The sequence below is a fragment of the Archocentrus centrarchus genome, chromosome 19 (assembly GCF_007364275.1).
Source record: "Archocentrus centrarchus isolate MPI-CPG fArcCen1 chromosome 19, fArcCen1, whole genome shotgun sequence".
Classification (NCBI taxonomy): Eukaryota; Metazoa; Chordata; class Actinopteri; order Cichliformes; family Cichlidae; genus Archocentrus; species Archocentrus centrarchus.
The window spans coordinates 30,088,858-30,101,282 of NC_044364.1; the positions used below are offsets into that span (position 1 = coordinate 30,088,858).

The 12,425-nt window shown below is 42.1% G+C and overlaps 1 protein-coding gene across 1 annotated transcript; it reads right to left on the reverse strand.

Moving 5' to 3' along the window:
* Positions 1-4,377: 4,377 nt before the first annotated feature.
* On the reverse strand, positions 4,378-12,425 carry pmp22b (peripheral myelin protein 22b). Its single transcript, XM_030755046.1, has 5 exons — positions 12,268-12,425; positions 11,392-11,482; positions 11,008-11,101; positions 8,043-8,183; positions 4,378-6,658 (listed from the first exon to the last, which is right to left on the reverse strand). The coding sequence occupies exons 2-5, from the start codon at positions 11,467-11,469 to the stop codon at positions 6,498-6,500; spliced, it is 474 nt and encodes a 157-aa protein (XP_030610906.1). The 5' UTR covers positions 11,470-11,482; positions 12,268-12,425; the 3' UTR covers positions 4,378-6,497.

The window sequence follows — 12,425 nt, forward strand, 5'->3', positions numbered from 1 at the left end:
CCTTGTTCTGAAACTTTGTTGCTAAAGTTTTTGTCTTCTCTCCTTTGAAATTTTGCAGCTTTTCTGATTTTCTCCACGTGTTGCATTAAATCCTATAATTACAGCGATGTCGCTGGTGCTATCTGCTCCATGTGAGATTCCTCTCATGCCCCCTTTAAAGCTGGGTGTACTGATATGAAAATCCAGAGCGGGCACATGCTTTCACTATCCTGTGTGACATGTGTTCATCATTTTAGTGCTGCACGTCTGTCTTTAATTTACGCTGTGATGCCCTGGCATGATCCGTGCTGCAGACATCAGAGACATCGTCCTCTTTCAAATTTGTGTGGCTCGACTTCCCTCTCAGAGTAAGTGTCACAGCTGAACCCAGCTGACTGTTCAGATGCTAAAGGTTCATTCACTGACATTAAAGTCATTGTCTAACTACTATTACACACTGAGAGACACAGTTCCACATTGCTGCGTGCTCTGAATCCACCACTAAGCTTCTGGCTGTGCCTCACGCAGCCATCACTTCATCCTCTCAGCTCTTTGTTGCTGATAAAATGATTAGGCCCTCAGTGTGAGTGCATGTTGGCGTAAATGATTTTGATGTATGGCAGAAGCTCAGGTTGATTTAGTCTTTGACTGCATTAGCTGCCAATCTTTGCTTTCTTTCCTGACCATGATGGACACCCACAGGATCGGGGGTCACCTATGTGTAGTGATGACCTTGACCCAGTCTTGACACTGGCAGTGGGGTGGTGTGGTCAGTATTAGAACACGCTAGGTCTGTGGGCTCAATACGGTTCTGTGTATTCACATGATAAATGAATGGTTGTCTCATGGGGGGGGGGGGGGGGGCATATTGTCCACTTTGACCCCTTCAAACAGCGCTCCAGGGAGAGTTGGGACCTGAATCTGTTCTTAGGGTTATAATGTAGCCTCCAGAGGCCAGGGATCATGTTCCTAAATAACCTCCAGACATCCTCAGGGATTTATGGAACCGCTGGACTAGAAGTACACCTTGGATTAGGGTCAGGCTTGGAGTATAGGCAAGTATTGTGTAGTGGGCCTGAATCTGTGTGTGTATGCCTGCACACAGGCTTGCATGTTTATGACTGTTATAAAGTGTAAGAGGTGAGATCTCTGTGTGATCTTACCAGCTAATGCAAATCTAATCTCAGCCAGCTGCATGCCTTCAGCCCCTTCAGCCTCATCTGCTTCATTCTTCTCCAGCTGAGGGACGCATTATTAAAGCTACAAATTACCAGGACCTAGAGGTTCTTCCACTGGTGGTGATAGCAAGCAGATGGCAGCAAAGCTAAGAGAGACCCATCTCTTCTCCCCATCCCCTTACATAAAGCACCATTTGCATTTCATGAGCCTTAATTGCGTCTGTTGCCCTCCTCCCCACCGGCTCTGCGATTTTGTGCCTGTCACTGTGCACCCCTGCACCCTTGAAGAAGCTGTGATAGATTAAGGCAGGCCTTCTGTTTGCATCCCCTTCATTGTGTTTCACAAATTAGAAAATATTATCTCCCGGTCGACTCAGAAAGTCAGAAAGGGATGGGGGGGTGCAGGATGTGATAGTGACATTGGGTGTGATAGGATAAGACGGGGGAAAAATTTAAGGCATTAATGGGAAATGTGATTATTATAAAAGCTAGTCCTTGACCCTGTGACGGGAAAACAATGATGCGTGGACTCCCCAGACACCTATAAAGCACTGAGTTAATAATGCACATCAGTCAACACTTGATAGGCACAAAACAATGGCTTTGTGCTCCTTCTAAGGCATTTTGCTGTTTCTACACATGCACCATTGAACAGTTTACAAAAATGCTTGGACTCAAGAGTTTATGATGTTAGCGTGTACTGCAGTAACCAGGTGGTAAATCACATGGCAAACTATGAACTAGTCATCATCGGGTCTTTTCAGACCACTGTTGGTTTAGCATGAACCTGGTAAAGCTGTCTGATGTCTGTCTGCTCTGCTCATGAGCAGACAGTGATGGGGTTAAAGGGATAAAAATGTATGGGTTGAAACTAGTCGATGCAATCAAAACAAAAGGTAAATCTCATATTTTGTTCTGTGCTTGAATGCAGTGCACAGTTTTTCTCCATTTATCCCAGTAATATTGGACATTTGTCTGTTAGAATAGATGGAGATTACCACAACATAACTGAGAAAACTAAACCTGACGCAGACAGGCAACAAATTAATGCAAAACCCCTGAATAAATGAATGAATAAACATAATCAGTAAGATGTATTTAAGGAGGTAATTTTTGATTACTATGAAAATGATGTGAATCATTTTAAATTTTAAACCTAATTAAGAACCTGTGGGTAATTTTGTGTCAGACAATCAAGGAATATCTCCTGAATTAATGGTGGGAACCATCTCAGCCCAGAAATGTGTGAACAGCTGATGCCAAACAGCATTTAAAGTTGTTTATTCTTTTCAAACCTTCAAAACTTAATGAAATCCATCAAGAAAACGTCAAGAAGCAACCACGTTATGTCCAAAGCATCTGTGCTCTGTGCTGAAGAGATATCAAGTGTTGTTGAAGCGAGACTGGGTGTCCTTTTATGTAATACCAATTTTTACCACAAGATGGTGCAGCCAGTCAGGACAACCTTTATTTGATCAGGCAAGTCTTGAAAGGCAGATTCAGACTGCTAAAAGTCAAATCTTGTTGATGAGAAGTTAAATATGTCCAGCGTGCATCCGAAAATATTTTAACACACCCACAGGTGAGATGTCACCATCTGGTGGTGGAAGTTTGCAGGGAGTAATTACAAAGAGGACTTTTAGCGCCTTGCTAGGTTCGTTATTGTTTTAACTTTGATTTGTTCCCCAGCTTCCATTTCTTCACTGTCTGCTTTGACTTGAACTAATTCGACTTAAACTATCAGTGTCTTTCATTTCTGAAAATAAAAAGTGTTAACCCATGCTCTTCTTGTCCTTAATTTAGTGGTTCACACATTCACTTCCAAAGTGAAAGGTTGCTGTTCGATCCTAGTCAGACACATAAATCCACCTTGGGGTTGCATCAGGATACAGAATGGTAATTAGTCCTCTACCTTTACTTCTTATGTCTTTTGCCATAGAAGCTTTCATAATGGCTCAGGAGGAGGAGTCCCCCCCCAATTAGGGCTGGATCAGGTGACCCTGAACCATCCCTTATGCTGCTATAGGCCTAGGCTGCTGGGGGGTTCCCATAATGCACTGTTTCTTTTTATTCACCTCTTTTTACTTTGTTTATACGCCACTCTGCATTTAATCATTAGTTGTTATTAATCTCTGTCTCTCTCCCCCCTCAGCAGATGACCCCCCCCCCCCCCCCCCCTCCCTGAGCCTGGTTCTGATGGAGGTTTCTTCCTGTTAAAGGGAGTTTTTCCTTCCCACTGTCACCAAGTGCTGCTCATAGGGGGTCGTTTTGACTGTTGGGTTTTCTCTGTTATTGTAGGGTCTTTACCCACAATACAAAGATTAAGATTAAGATTAAGATAGTGTTTATTTGTCACATGCACAGTTATACACAGTACAATGCACAGTGAAATGTATTTTGTACCTCCAACCATATATACACACACAAATAAATAAGAAGAATAAAAATAAAAATAAGTAATTCACACTATACACTATACTCTATATACTATACACTATACACACTTTTACATGGAATTATAGATTATATTTACATTGTGCAATAATAGTCCAAAGCGCCTTGAGGCAACTGTTTGTTGTGATTTGGCGCTATATAAATAAAATTGAATTGAATTGAACTGAATTGAATTGAAGAGGCATTTCCAGTCTGTGTCCTTTCTCAACACAATGGTGAAATGACCTGCAGTGCTCTAATTGTACCACACAGAGGCGGTGTTTGCCAATCTAGCACAAGACAATAAATGTTGGCGTTGCTACTGTGTGTGTCCACTGGGTGGCAGCATTGCATAGGACATGAAAAAATTTGAAGCCCATAACTACGACCTAAGGAAATGGAAATATGCCTGTTGTCACCATGGTGACATAATAATTTGGAATGGCATAATGTGGTATGCACATCTGCACTCAGAGACTTTCCCAGTGTGTAAACAACAACACACACCCACACCCTCGCAGACCAGAATGCCGTGTCCCCATTTCACCCAGTGCTAGTATGTCAGGGGGCGGCAGTAGGAGCCCGTGACCTCTTGAGCCTGCAATAAAAATCCTCTTTCATTCCTGGAGATTTACACCTGTTATCAGTTTAGTGCACAGGTGCTGGCTGAGGACTGACCTGACTCTAAAAGGAACCGTTTATTCAAACACAGGATGGCTGCAAGCTGAGTCTTCAGGTTGAATGACATACATGTGTGTACTGCAACTGAAAGACACAGTGAACTCCATCAAGGTGGCAAGAAATGTCCTTTAATGGTTAAATTCAAAGTAGCTTTGGGAATATGAAGAGCATTTGGGTTTGGTGTAAACATAGCACAGACAATTGAAGGTGGCAGCTTTACACAAACTAGTAAAGAGGGCAGTTGTCATTAGAGGCAGTCTCTTCTAACTGAACCCAATGAAGAGCATCATGCTGAAAAAACCATAGCAGACTATCTAGTGTAAGCTCAGAATGAAATACTTAATCCACCACAGTCTAGTTCTGTTTTGGAAGTGGAGAGGATCTCACAGGACACGTCGAGTGGAGGACAGATGCTTTCTTATTAGTGTTTCGAACACGCCCCGTCCTTTTATTTCTGATGTCATGAGAGACGCAGTGTACACTGAAATGCTAGCTGCATGTTTTGAATAACTGGCACTGTGTGCCGTGTTGGTGACTCAAGTCACACAGCATTTGCAACCACATGCACAAAGCTAACCAACTGATGTACCACATACTGTAAGCTAGGTTTGACTAGCAGAAATTTACAGGCTGCGTTTCCGTTGCTTCGATCGATCTATTTCATTCATGTCAGTTATATAATGTTAGTAACCTCATTTTCCACACCGAGCTTTTGCAGAACAGAAAAGTGTATTTCAAAGTTTAAGGCAAACAGCAAAATGACTTCTGCATAATGTCTTTTTTTCTTTACATGCATAAAGTGTTACAGTCCCCTGTAACAGTTGAATACACAGTATTAGATAATGTGAAAGTAGTTTTATTTAATAAGTGAGTGTTTTAGGCTAGACTGTCATAAACATCTGTTATGCACAACATATAAACAGTAAAGGTTTTATACAGTAGACAAAAAAACCATCTAAAGTCAGTGGGCAGAGACTGCAGCATGTCAAACTTCAAGTATGTGAAACAGACATTTGTATCATTACTGCAAACCTCTCTGTCCTTTTATCACTTAATAGAGTTAATACTTCATTCACGTGTTTCCTGTCATCTCATATTTTCTTATATGGCTTCAACTTGGTGGCATTTCTTCTAGTACTGTTAAATGTATACCTTCTTCCTTTGGGTATAATGCCCCACAGTGATTATGATCTTTATGATATTCTTTGACAAACTTCTTCTTTGGCTTCTTGAGAATTAGACAGCCATACGCACAAAATGAACACAAACATCAGAATGATGGAAAATTAAGGCAACTAGAGCTGAAAAACAAAGCTTATTTAAAGTTATTCCTCTGTGATCTGACTATCTATAAACTGGCAGAATAATACTGACATTCTAAATGACTTGATTTCATTAATGCACCACCCCAACCTTGTTTATCCACTGTTTACAGCAGCTGATAAAGGGGAAAAATCAGCCACTGCAAACTGAAACGGGCCGTGTTCCCAAAGAAGTAGTCAGGCACCGCTGCCTGAGTCGCACTTTAACTAATGGCGAGCTGTCTGAACAATAACAAAGTAACTCCGCTGTAAATGATTGCTATCAGTAATAGGAATGATAAATATATAGCACCATCTTTTGTTGAAAATAAGAAATAGAAAAAGACTGAAAACAAATACACTTAAACTTGCAAATTCACAAAGAGAAAAGGACCAAATCTAGATTTCATGGCTGTGCTGCATCCATGGATGTTACCACTCCTTCTGTAAAGCAACCCCATCAAAAAAAAGTTGATTTAACCTCTCTATTTCTATACATGCACTTTGGTTAGTATACTTCAAGGAACACTTTCTCTTTTACTAATTATTTGGCAATTACCAAAACAAAAGCCCACAACAAAATAGTGTATAATTATTCCATCATTACAAAGAAAGACTGAGGCACTTAATCAGCTAAAATAAAGCTCATAGTATCCACTGACAGAGCAACACAAAAACTATGTACATATATGTAAAAAGTGTTATAAATATGTTTTAAACCATAGATACTATATACATCTTTTAACTGAGACAGTATTCGTGTTGTTGTGTTTGATTTTTGGTATTACTCCCCCTTCTGTGATCTGGGTGTATTGGCCTGGTGGCTCCACTGGTACTTTGGCGTCACAACTTAAACTTCAGAGGGGAACTGATAGCACTTGCAGCTGGGCAGGGGTTACTGGGAACGGTGGGATGGAGTGACGGCTCATTCTCGCTTCCTCAAGATGACGTAGATGAGTCCGCTGATCAGCGCCAAAGGGAAGGCCACCCACGCCAGGATGTAGGAGTAGCCGAATGAGTACGTCCCCAGCACCCACTCCGGACTCATCACCGTGTAGATGATGGCTCCGCTCATCACAAACAAACCTGTGAGGAGGAAACAGGTTTTAACAACGCTGGCTATAATTATGTTCAGGCATTAGATCATGTTTGTCTCTGTCTTGTGTCCTGGGCTGAACCCTGTTTGGCAGTGCTGGCCAGCAGGTCAGTCTTTCCCAGAAGCCCCCCCCCCCCCCCCATTAAATCACACTGATTCATGCTTATTGAACCCCATTCTGGCCTATGTAAGCTTTTCCAGCTCTGTCCACCTACCACCTTTGTCTGACATGGCATGATCTCTTTGTCAGACCCCCTCTCCTCCCTCCATCCTCCCACCTCCCACTGCCAGACTTACTGACATTTTAACTTGCACAGCTGGCGGTGTTCCCAGTGTCATTTCTGTTTGGCTGAGTGGGCACCTGGGTGCCAGGCAATGCGCTGGCACTGTATAGAGAGAAAACCTGGGATTTTGGAAAGGGCTGCCAAGAGAGAGCACAATGGACTTGCAGTAGAGATACTCTCTGGCCAAAGGGCATGGAGCACAATGGACAAGTGGAGCATAAAAACCATTAGTCTGAGGCCGAGCCTCTAAATCTGATTCTCTCCAATAAAATATGCAAAGTGAGCATCCACCATTGGTTTGTTGGTGAAGGTGGATTTGTATTGAATGACTAGTGCACTTTCAGATTGCCTTTGTGTTACTGTATTATTCATACAGACCAGAGTAGTGCGGAAGATAGATCTGCTCACTTTGTTGGGTATGAAGTGAATTTACAGTTACCAGCTTCTCAAAACTGAAAACATGCTGGCTTTATCTTTCGGATGCTGTTATCAATCAATATCAATTATATTTACTTTTGTATATATTGGGGTGGCTGTAGCTCAAGAGGTAGAGCAGGTCACCTACAGATTTGAAGGTCAGCGGTTCAATTCCTGGTTACTCCAGGCTGCATGCCAATGCTCAAGGATACATCACATTGGCGTGCAATCCTTGGGCAACATACTTAACCCCAAGTTGCTCTCTGATGCAACCGTTGGAGTGTGAACGTGTGTGAATGTTAGATAATAAAAAAACACGTAGCTTAGTTAATCATGGAAGTGCTGGTGTGAATGGGGCAAACCTAAACGTGTTGTATAAGTGCTTTGAGTGCTCAAAACAGAGTAGAAAAGTGTTATATAAGAACTAGTCCATTCACTTATATAATATAAACCTAATGATGTGTCATTTCTTCAAAGAAAATGCACAGACAGATTAACAAATAAGGAAAATGTATACAAACACTTGGATATAGTTCTTAATATTGTTCCTCATCCCAGTTATGTGAAAGAGTGTGTGTGTGTGTGTGTGTGTGTGTGTGTGTGTGTGTGTGTGTGTGTGTGTGTGTGTGTGTGTGTGTGTGTGTGTGTGTGAGTGTGTTGGGGGGCGACTCACTGGCTAGGATCTGGAAGGTTCCAGTGAGGAAGAAACGTCCACCCTTCTGCAAAGTGAAGAGCTGGCAGAAGAAGAGGAAGAGAGACAGGCAGCTGAAGATGATGGATAGGATCATGACAGCCTGGACTGCCTGAATCCACTCTGCAAGGGAGAAAAAAAAGGGGGGGGGGGCTGTCAGTAACAGACCTGTAGTGATGATGAGTCAGAGTATAATATATATTCGACTGGTTTAATGAGCAGAAGATAAGAGGAAACAAATGAAAAACCCAGAGAGCACTCCAGGTCACGTTTGCTTCAGGGAATGTATAATGGATCCTTAACACTGAAACCTTGGTATCTTGTTTCTAAAAGCTCTGTACGCCCCTGACAGTGGGACCTAGGACTAAAAGAACCATATTGATTTTTCCTCCTAGCCCTCCAAGGCCAGGCTGCCAGAAGCTATTAACCCATTAGACACCTGTATTGACTGGGCCTACCATGCACCATCTATTATATCGGATCGGTGCTCGAGCTCCGTGCGTGGTTGTGTGTTTCTCTGTTTCACTTGTGCTGCCATTCCGGGAATCCCTGGATTTCCAAGCAGGGTCTATTTCTTGTCTGATGGTTTTCCACGCTCACTTCCTGCACCATCAGGCCCTATCAGGTTTCTCACCTTACCTCACTTCCTGCCTCATCAGGTTCATGAAGAACTCGACCTTTCCCTTTCTGTATGGAATCTATTTTTCCTCTTTAGTTGTGTTTGCTGTTACTGTTCCCATTTTTCTGTCTACTGTACTTGATTTCTAGCACAGCAGCCTCTCCCTGTTGGCATAATCCACTCACTGGCTGCTGTTCAGTCCTGATGTTTGCAGGTATTCCAGATAGGTCTTTAAAATATGTATTTCTGTATCACAGCTCAATCTGTATGCATTCCTCTGCTAAAGTTTGACGTTAGAATATATGCATCTGTCTGCTTCAGAATTCTCATACATCTTTGATTTATTGATTCTGTTTTTTAAATTAAAGGCTTATTGCAGTTTTAATGGAGGTGCACTTACAAAGTGGAAAAAAGGTATGATGCATAATTTATTGCTGCTCATTCTCAAGAACAACAAAGATGATTAAGTGATAAGACAGCTTACTTTGTGTGATTTTTTCACTTTGACTAACCACATTTTTAACTCAACCTTATAAAAACTCATTACCCTGTAACACATTTCACCATCCTGTGCCCATTTACAAAGAATGATCCAGTTTTTCTGGGGAAACTGCATGATGATGATTACACAGGATTATGAGCTTGGAGTCAGGTTTCCTACAGTAACAGACATTGTCCTGATGACCACTGGCTTATAGATGAGACATGGGAAGCAACACGACACACTGCAAATCTCCATCCATAAAGTTTGATACCACACCCACGCGACAATTAGATTCCCCTATGATAACCATTTTTTCAAATGTTATATATAAAACCCTGTGAAAACACTGTGTAACAGAAGTACATCACTGCTTTCTCATAAACAGATGTCTTGCCCTCCTTCCTTCCTTCCTTCTTTCCTGACCAGTAGTAAGGAAACAGTGACATCAGGCATTTCCTGGCGTGAGACATGCATCAAGTTTCAAAAATATCACAGGAACACGAGTATGACTCACATTCCAACATGTCCACGAACGTCTGGTTTTATTACTGTGGAAGTAGAGCGCAGAAAGGACACGTGCAGCTAAAGGATTTTGCTGTAACTCAGAACAGGAAAATAAGTGCTGAAGCAGAGAAGAGCAAGAATAAAGTGCTGTAGTCTCCCCTCACTTGTTTATATGGTGTTGGTCTGTGCCGGGCAGAAGACATTCCTCAACTGCTAATTTTAGATCAAGTAAATTTTGCGAAGTAATTTTCCTGGCTGCGAGCACATGATGTTTAACTCACTCAGCATGTGATAACTGTGGCATCATCTGTGTTTCTCATGGCAAACACTGAAGGTTTAGAAATTCCCTAAAAATAACTGTGATTATGATTTGATTCAGAGGGAAACCGATTGCTCAGCAAAGCTTCCAAAAGCTCTTTTGAACACGAGCTCGGCCCACCACGTGAGAGCAGACCACCGTCTTCATCTGCCAAAGCCAAAGCAAAGACCTGGGAACAGCACATGCGCCTTGTTAAATAAACACCGAGCGTCAGTGCACCAGTGAAAGCAAATCAAACAAACTACCTGGCAGAGTGTGCAGCCACTGCTGCTCCTGACAAAACACACCGGCTGAACACAGCTCATACTAGACAAATGACATCACCCAGCTACAGCCAGCAGCTGCTGCACCACTGCGACGGCACTTTTAGTATCAGAACACACCGCTGGTGCAGAGTGAACTTTAACGGAGAGGAAAATATATTGCTACCTTTATATTTATTGCCTACTATCTACATGTTTCTAAGTCAAGTATGCAGTGTCTGACTTTGCATGCATAAATCTCCTAACACTGCAGCTGCTGCCTTAAATTGTCCCAGTGATCCCTGCAAACTAACACTGGACACTAAGATCTGACACTGGGCGTGACCCACCATCAGCATGCTATGTTCTTCACAAGGTGGTCCAAGGTTTCACTGGTCTCAAACACACACACACACACACACACACATAGATTTAAAACTTTAAATACTCTTTGCAGCCCCACCCTGATTCTCCACAGCTCTGTCACCATGGACTCCCAACACGAGACCTGAATATGGACATCGCACCACGACTATTTATACAGTGGCAGCCTATCAGCTAGCACTTCAAAACAGCACTGCTACATTCTCTGCCCTAGATGGCACCACAGTCCCAGAGTAGCTGTGACACACCCACATCATTAGCAGCATAAATGATGGATTTTTAAGAGGACAAGTTCAAAACTCAGCTTCACAACAGAGCAGAAATATAAATGCCCAGTATTACCCATTGTATTGGAGGTCAAAGGCAAATAGTAAAATATGAGGTAGATATCTGACCTCCAGTTGATGCAGGGCTACACTGGTGTCCTCCACTGAGAAGAGTACAGTTTTTCCACAGGTCTGATGTGCCAGTTTCACTTGATGCCCATACCTGATGTCAACAACATACAGCTTGGTCAATAACAGAACCATCTCATATTCAAGACATGCACATATATCACAGACTATGGAGCCAAATAATAACTACTTTATATCTAATAATGCAGGTATAACATGCCTGTCATTCCCGTGAGTTGCTTTACGTGTAATCGTCTATGATACCTAATATCTTCTGGGTATTAAGTGCACATGAATGCATTTCTAATTGCTCCGGTTGTGTGCGTGCTGACGATGACATCTGATCAAACAGACGAAGGTAAACACAACAGCATTTTCACTCACGCTGACAATTGTTGACACAAAGAGGAGAACAAGCGCAGCGAGGTGCAGGAAGATGATTCCCAGTAGCAGGAGCAGCATCTTTACAGATGATCTGGAAAGCAATGAGGAGAGGAGACGATCAGACTGTCAGTGTGTGTGTGTGTGTGTGTGTGTTTGTGTGGATGTCAGATTGGTTGTATATGGGTGTGTCGCTGCAGCAAGTTCAGCAAGGACAGCATTTTGAGAAACTTTGTCTGAACCTGTCACTTTCACATGACAGGATGCATCCATCAGTTTTCTAAGTATATAATTACCAATATTCTACAGAAGCTCTACGTAAGTTTCAGGTGCAAGTTTATCAACATGATTAAACTATAAAGATGATCTGAAGAGGTCAAGTTTTGCTTTTATTTTTTGTAAAGACCACCAAAACATGGCTGTTTTAAGCTTTCTCTCTCTGTCTCTCTCTCTCTCTCTCTCTCTCTCTCTCTCTCTCTCTCTCTCTCTATATATATATATATATATATATATATATAGATAGATAGATAGATAGATAGATAGATATCTTCCTGTCCTTTAAAACTACTCAAAATTACAACATTTGAGTTATTTCAGTTACGGTCGTTTCTTCGAGTGAAGCAGATGAACTGGTAACAGCAAGGTGGAAAGTCACGATTACACGTAGGTTTATTTAAGTTGGCTTATTTAAGTCTACTTACAGGTGAAATTAATTAATCTTAATGCCAGTTTATTTGCAATGACAGCTCGTTCTCTGTGTGTGCGCGCGCGCATGAAGCGGTGTGCGCGGGGAAAAGCGCGTTTCCGCCTTTAATCCGCCGGGACGGACTGAATGCGCCTGAATATAACCAAGTTTAGGAGAAAGCAAAGTTCACTTACTTTGAGCACGGAGCTTGTATGTCCACAAAAAGACTTGCGAGGAGCAAAAAACAGTTTCCCGGAAAAAGAGTCCGACAGCGGTACTCCTCTGTCTTAAAAGGCGCTCTCAGACTAGAATGATGCCAGGACTGACGTTCTGTTATAAAGTCTCATTATGG

Excerpts from the sequence above, each read along its gene's own strand:
- pmp22b (XM_030755046.1), bottom strand. The coding sequence starts at position 11,469 with ATGCTGCTCCTGCTACTGGGAATCATCTTCCTGCACCTCGCTGCGCTT. Across the intron at positions 11,102-11,391 it reads TTGTGTCAACAATTGTCAGC|GTATGGGCATCAAGTGAAAC; the intron begins GTGAGTGAAAAT and ends TGTTGACATCAG. Across the intron at positions 8,184-11,007 it reads TAGCCCTGCATCAACTGGAG|AGTGGATTCAGGCAGTCCAG; the intron begins GTCAGATATCTA and ends TCTCCCTTGCAG.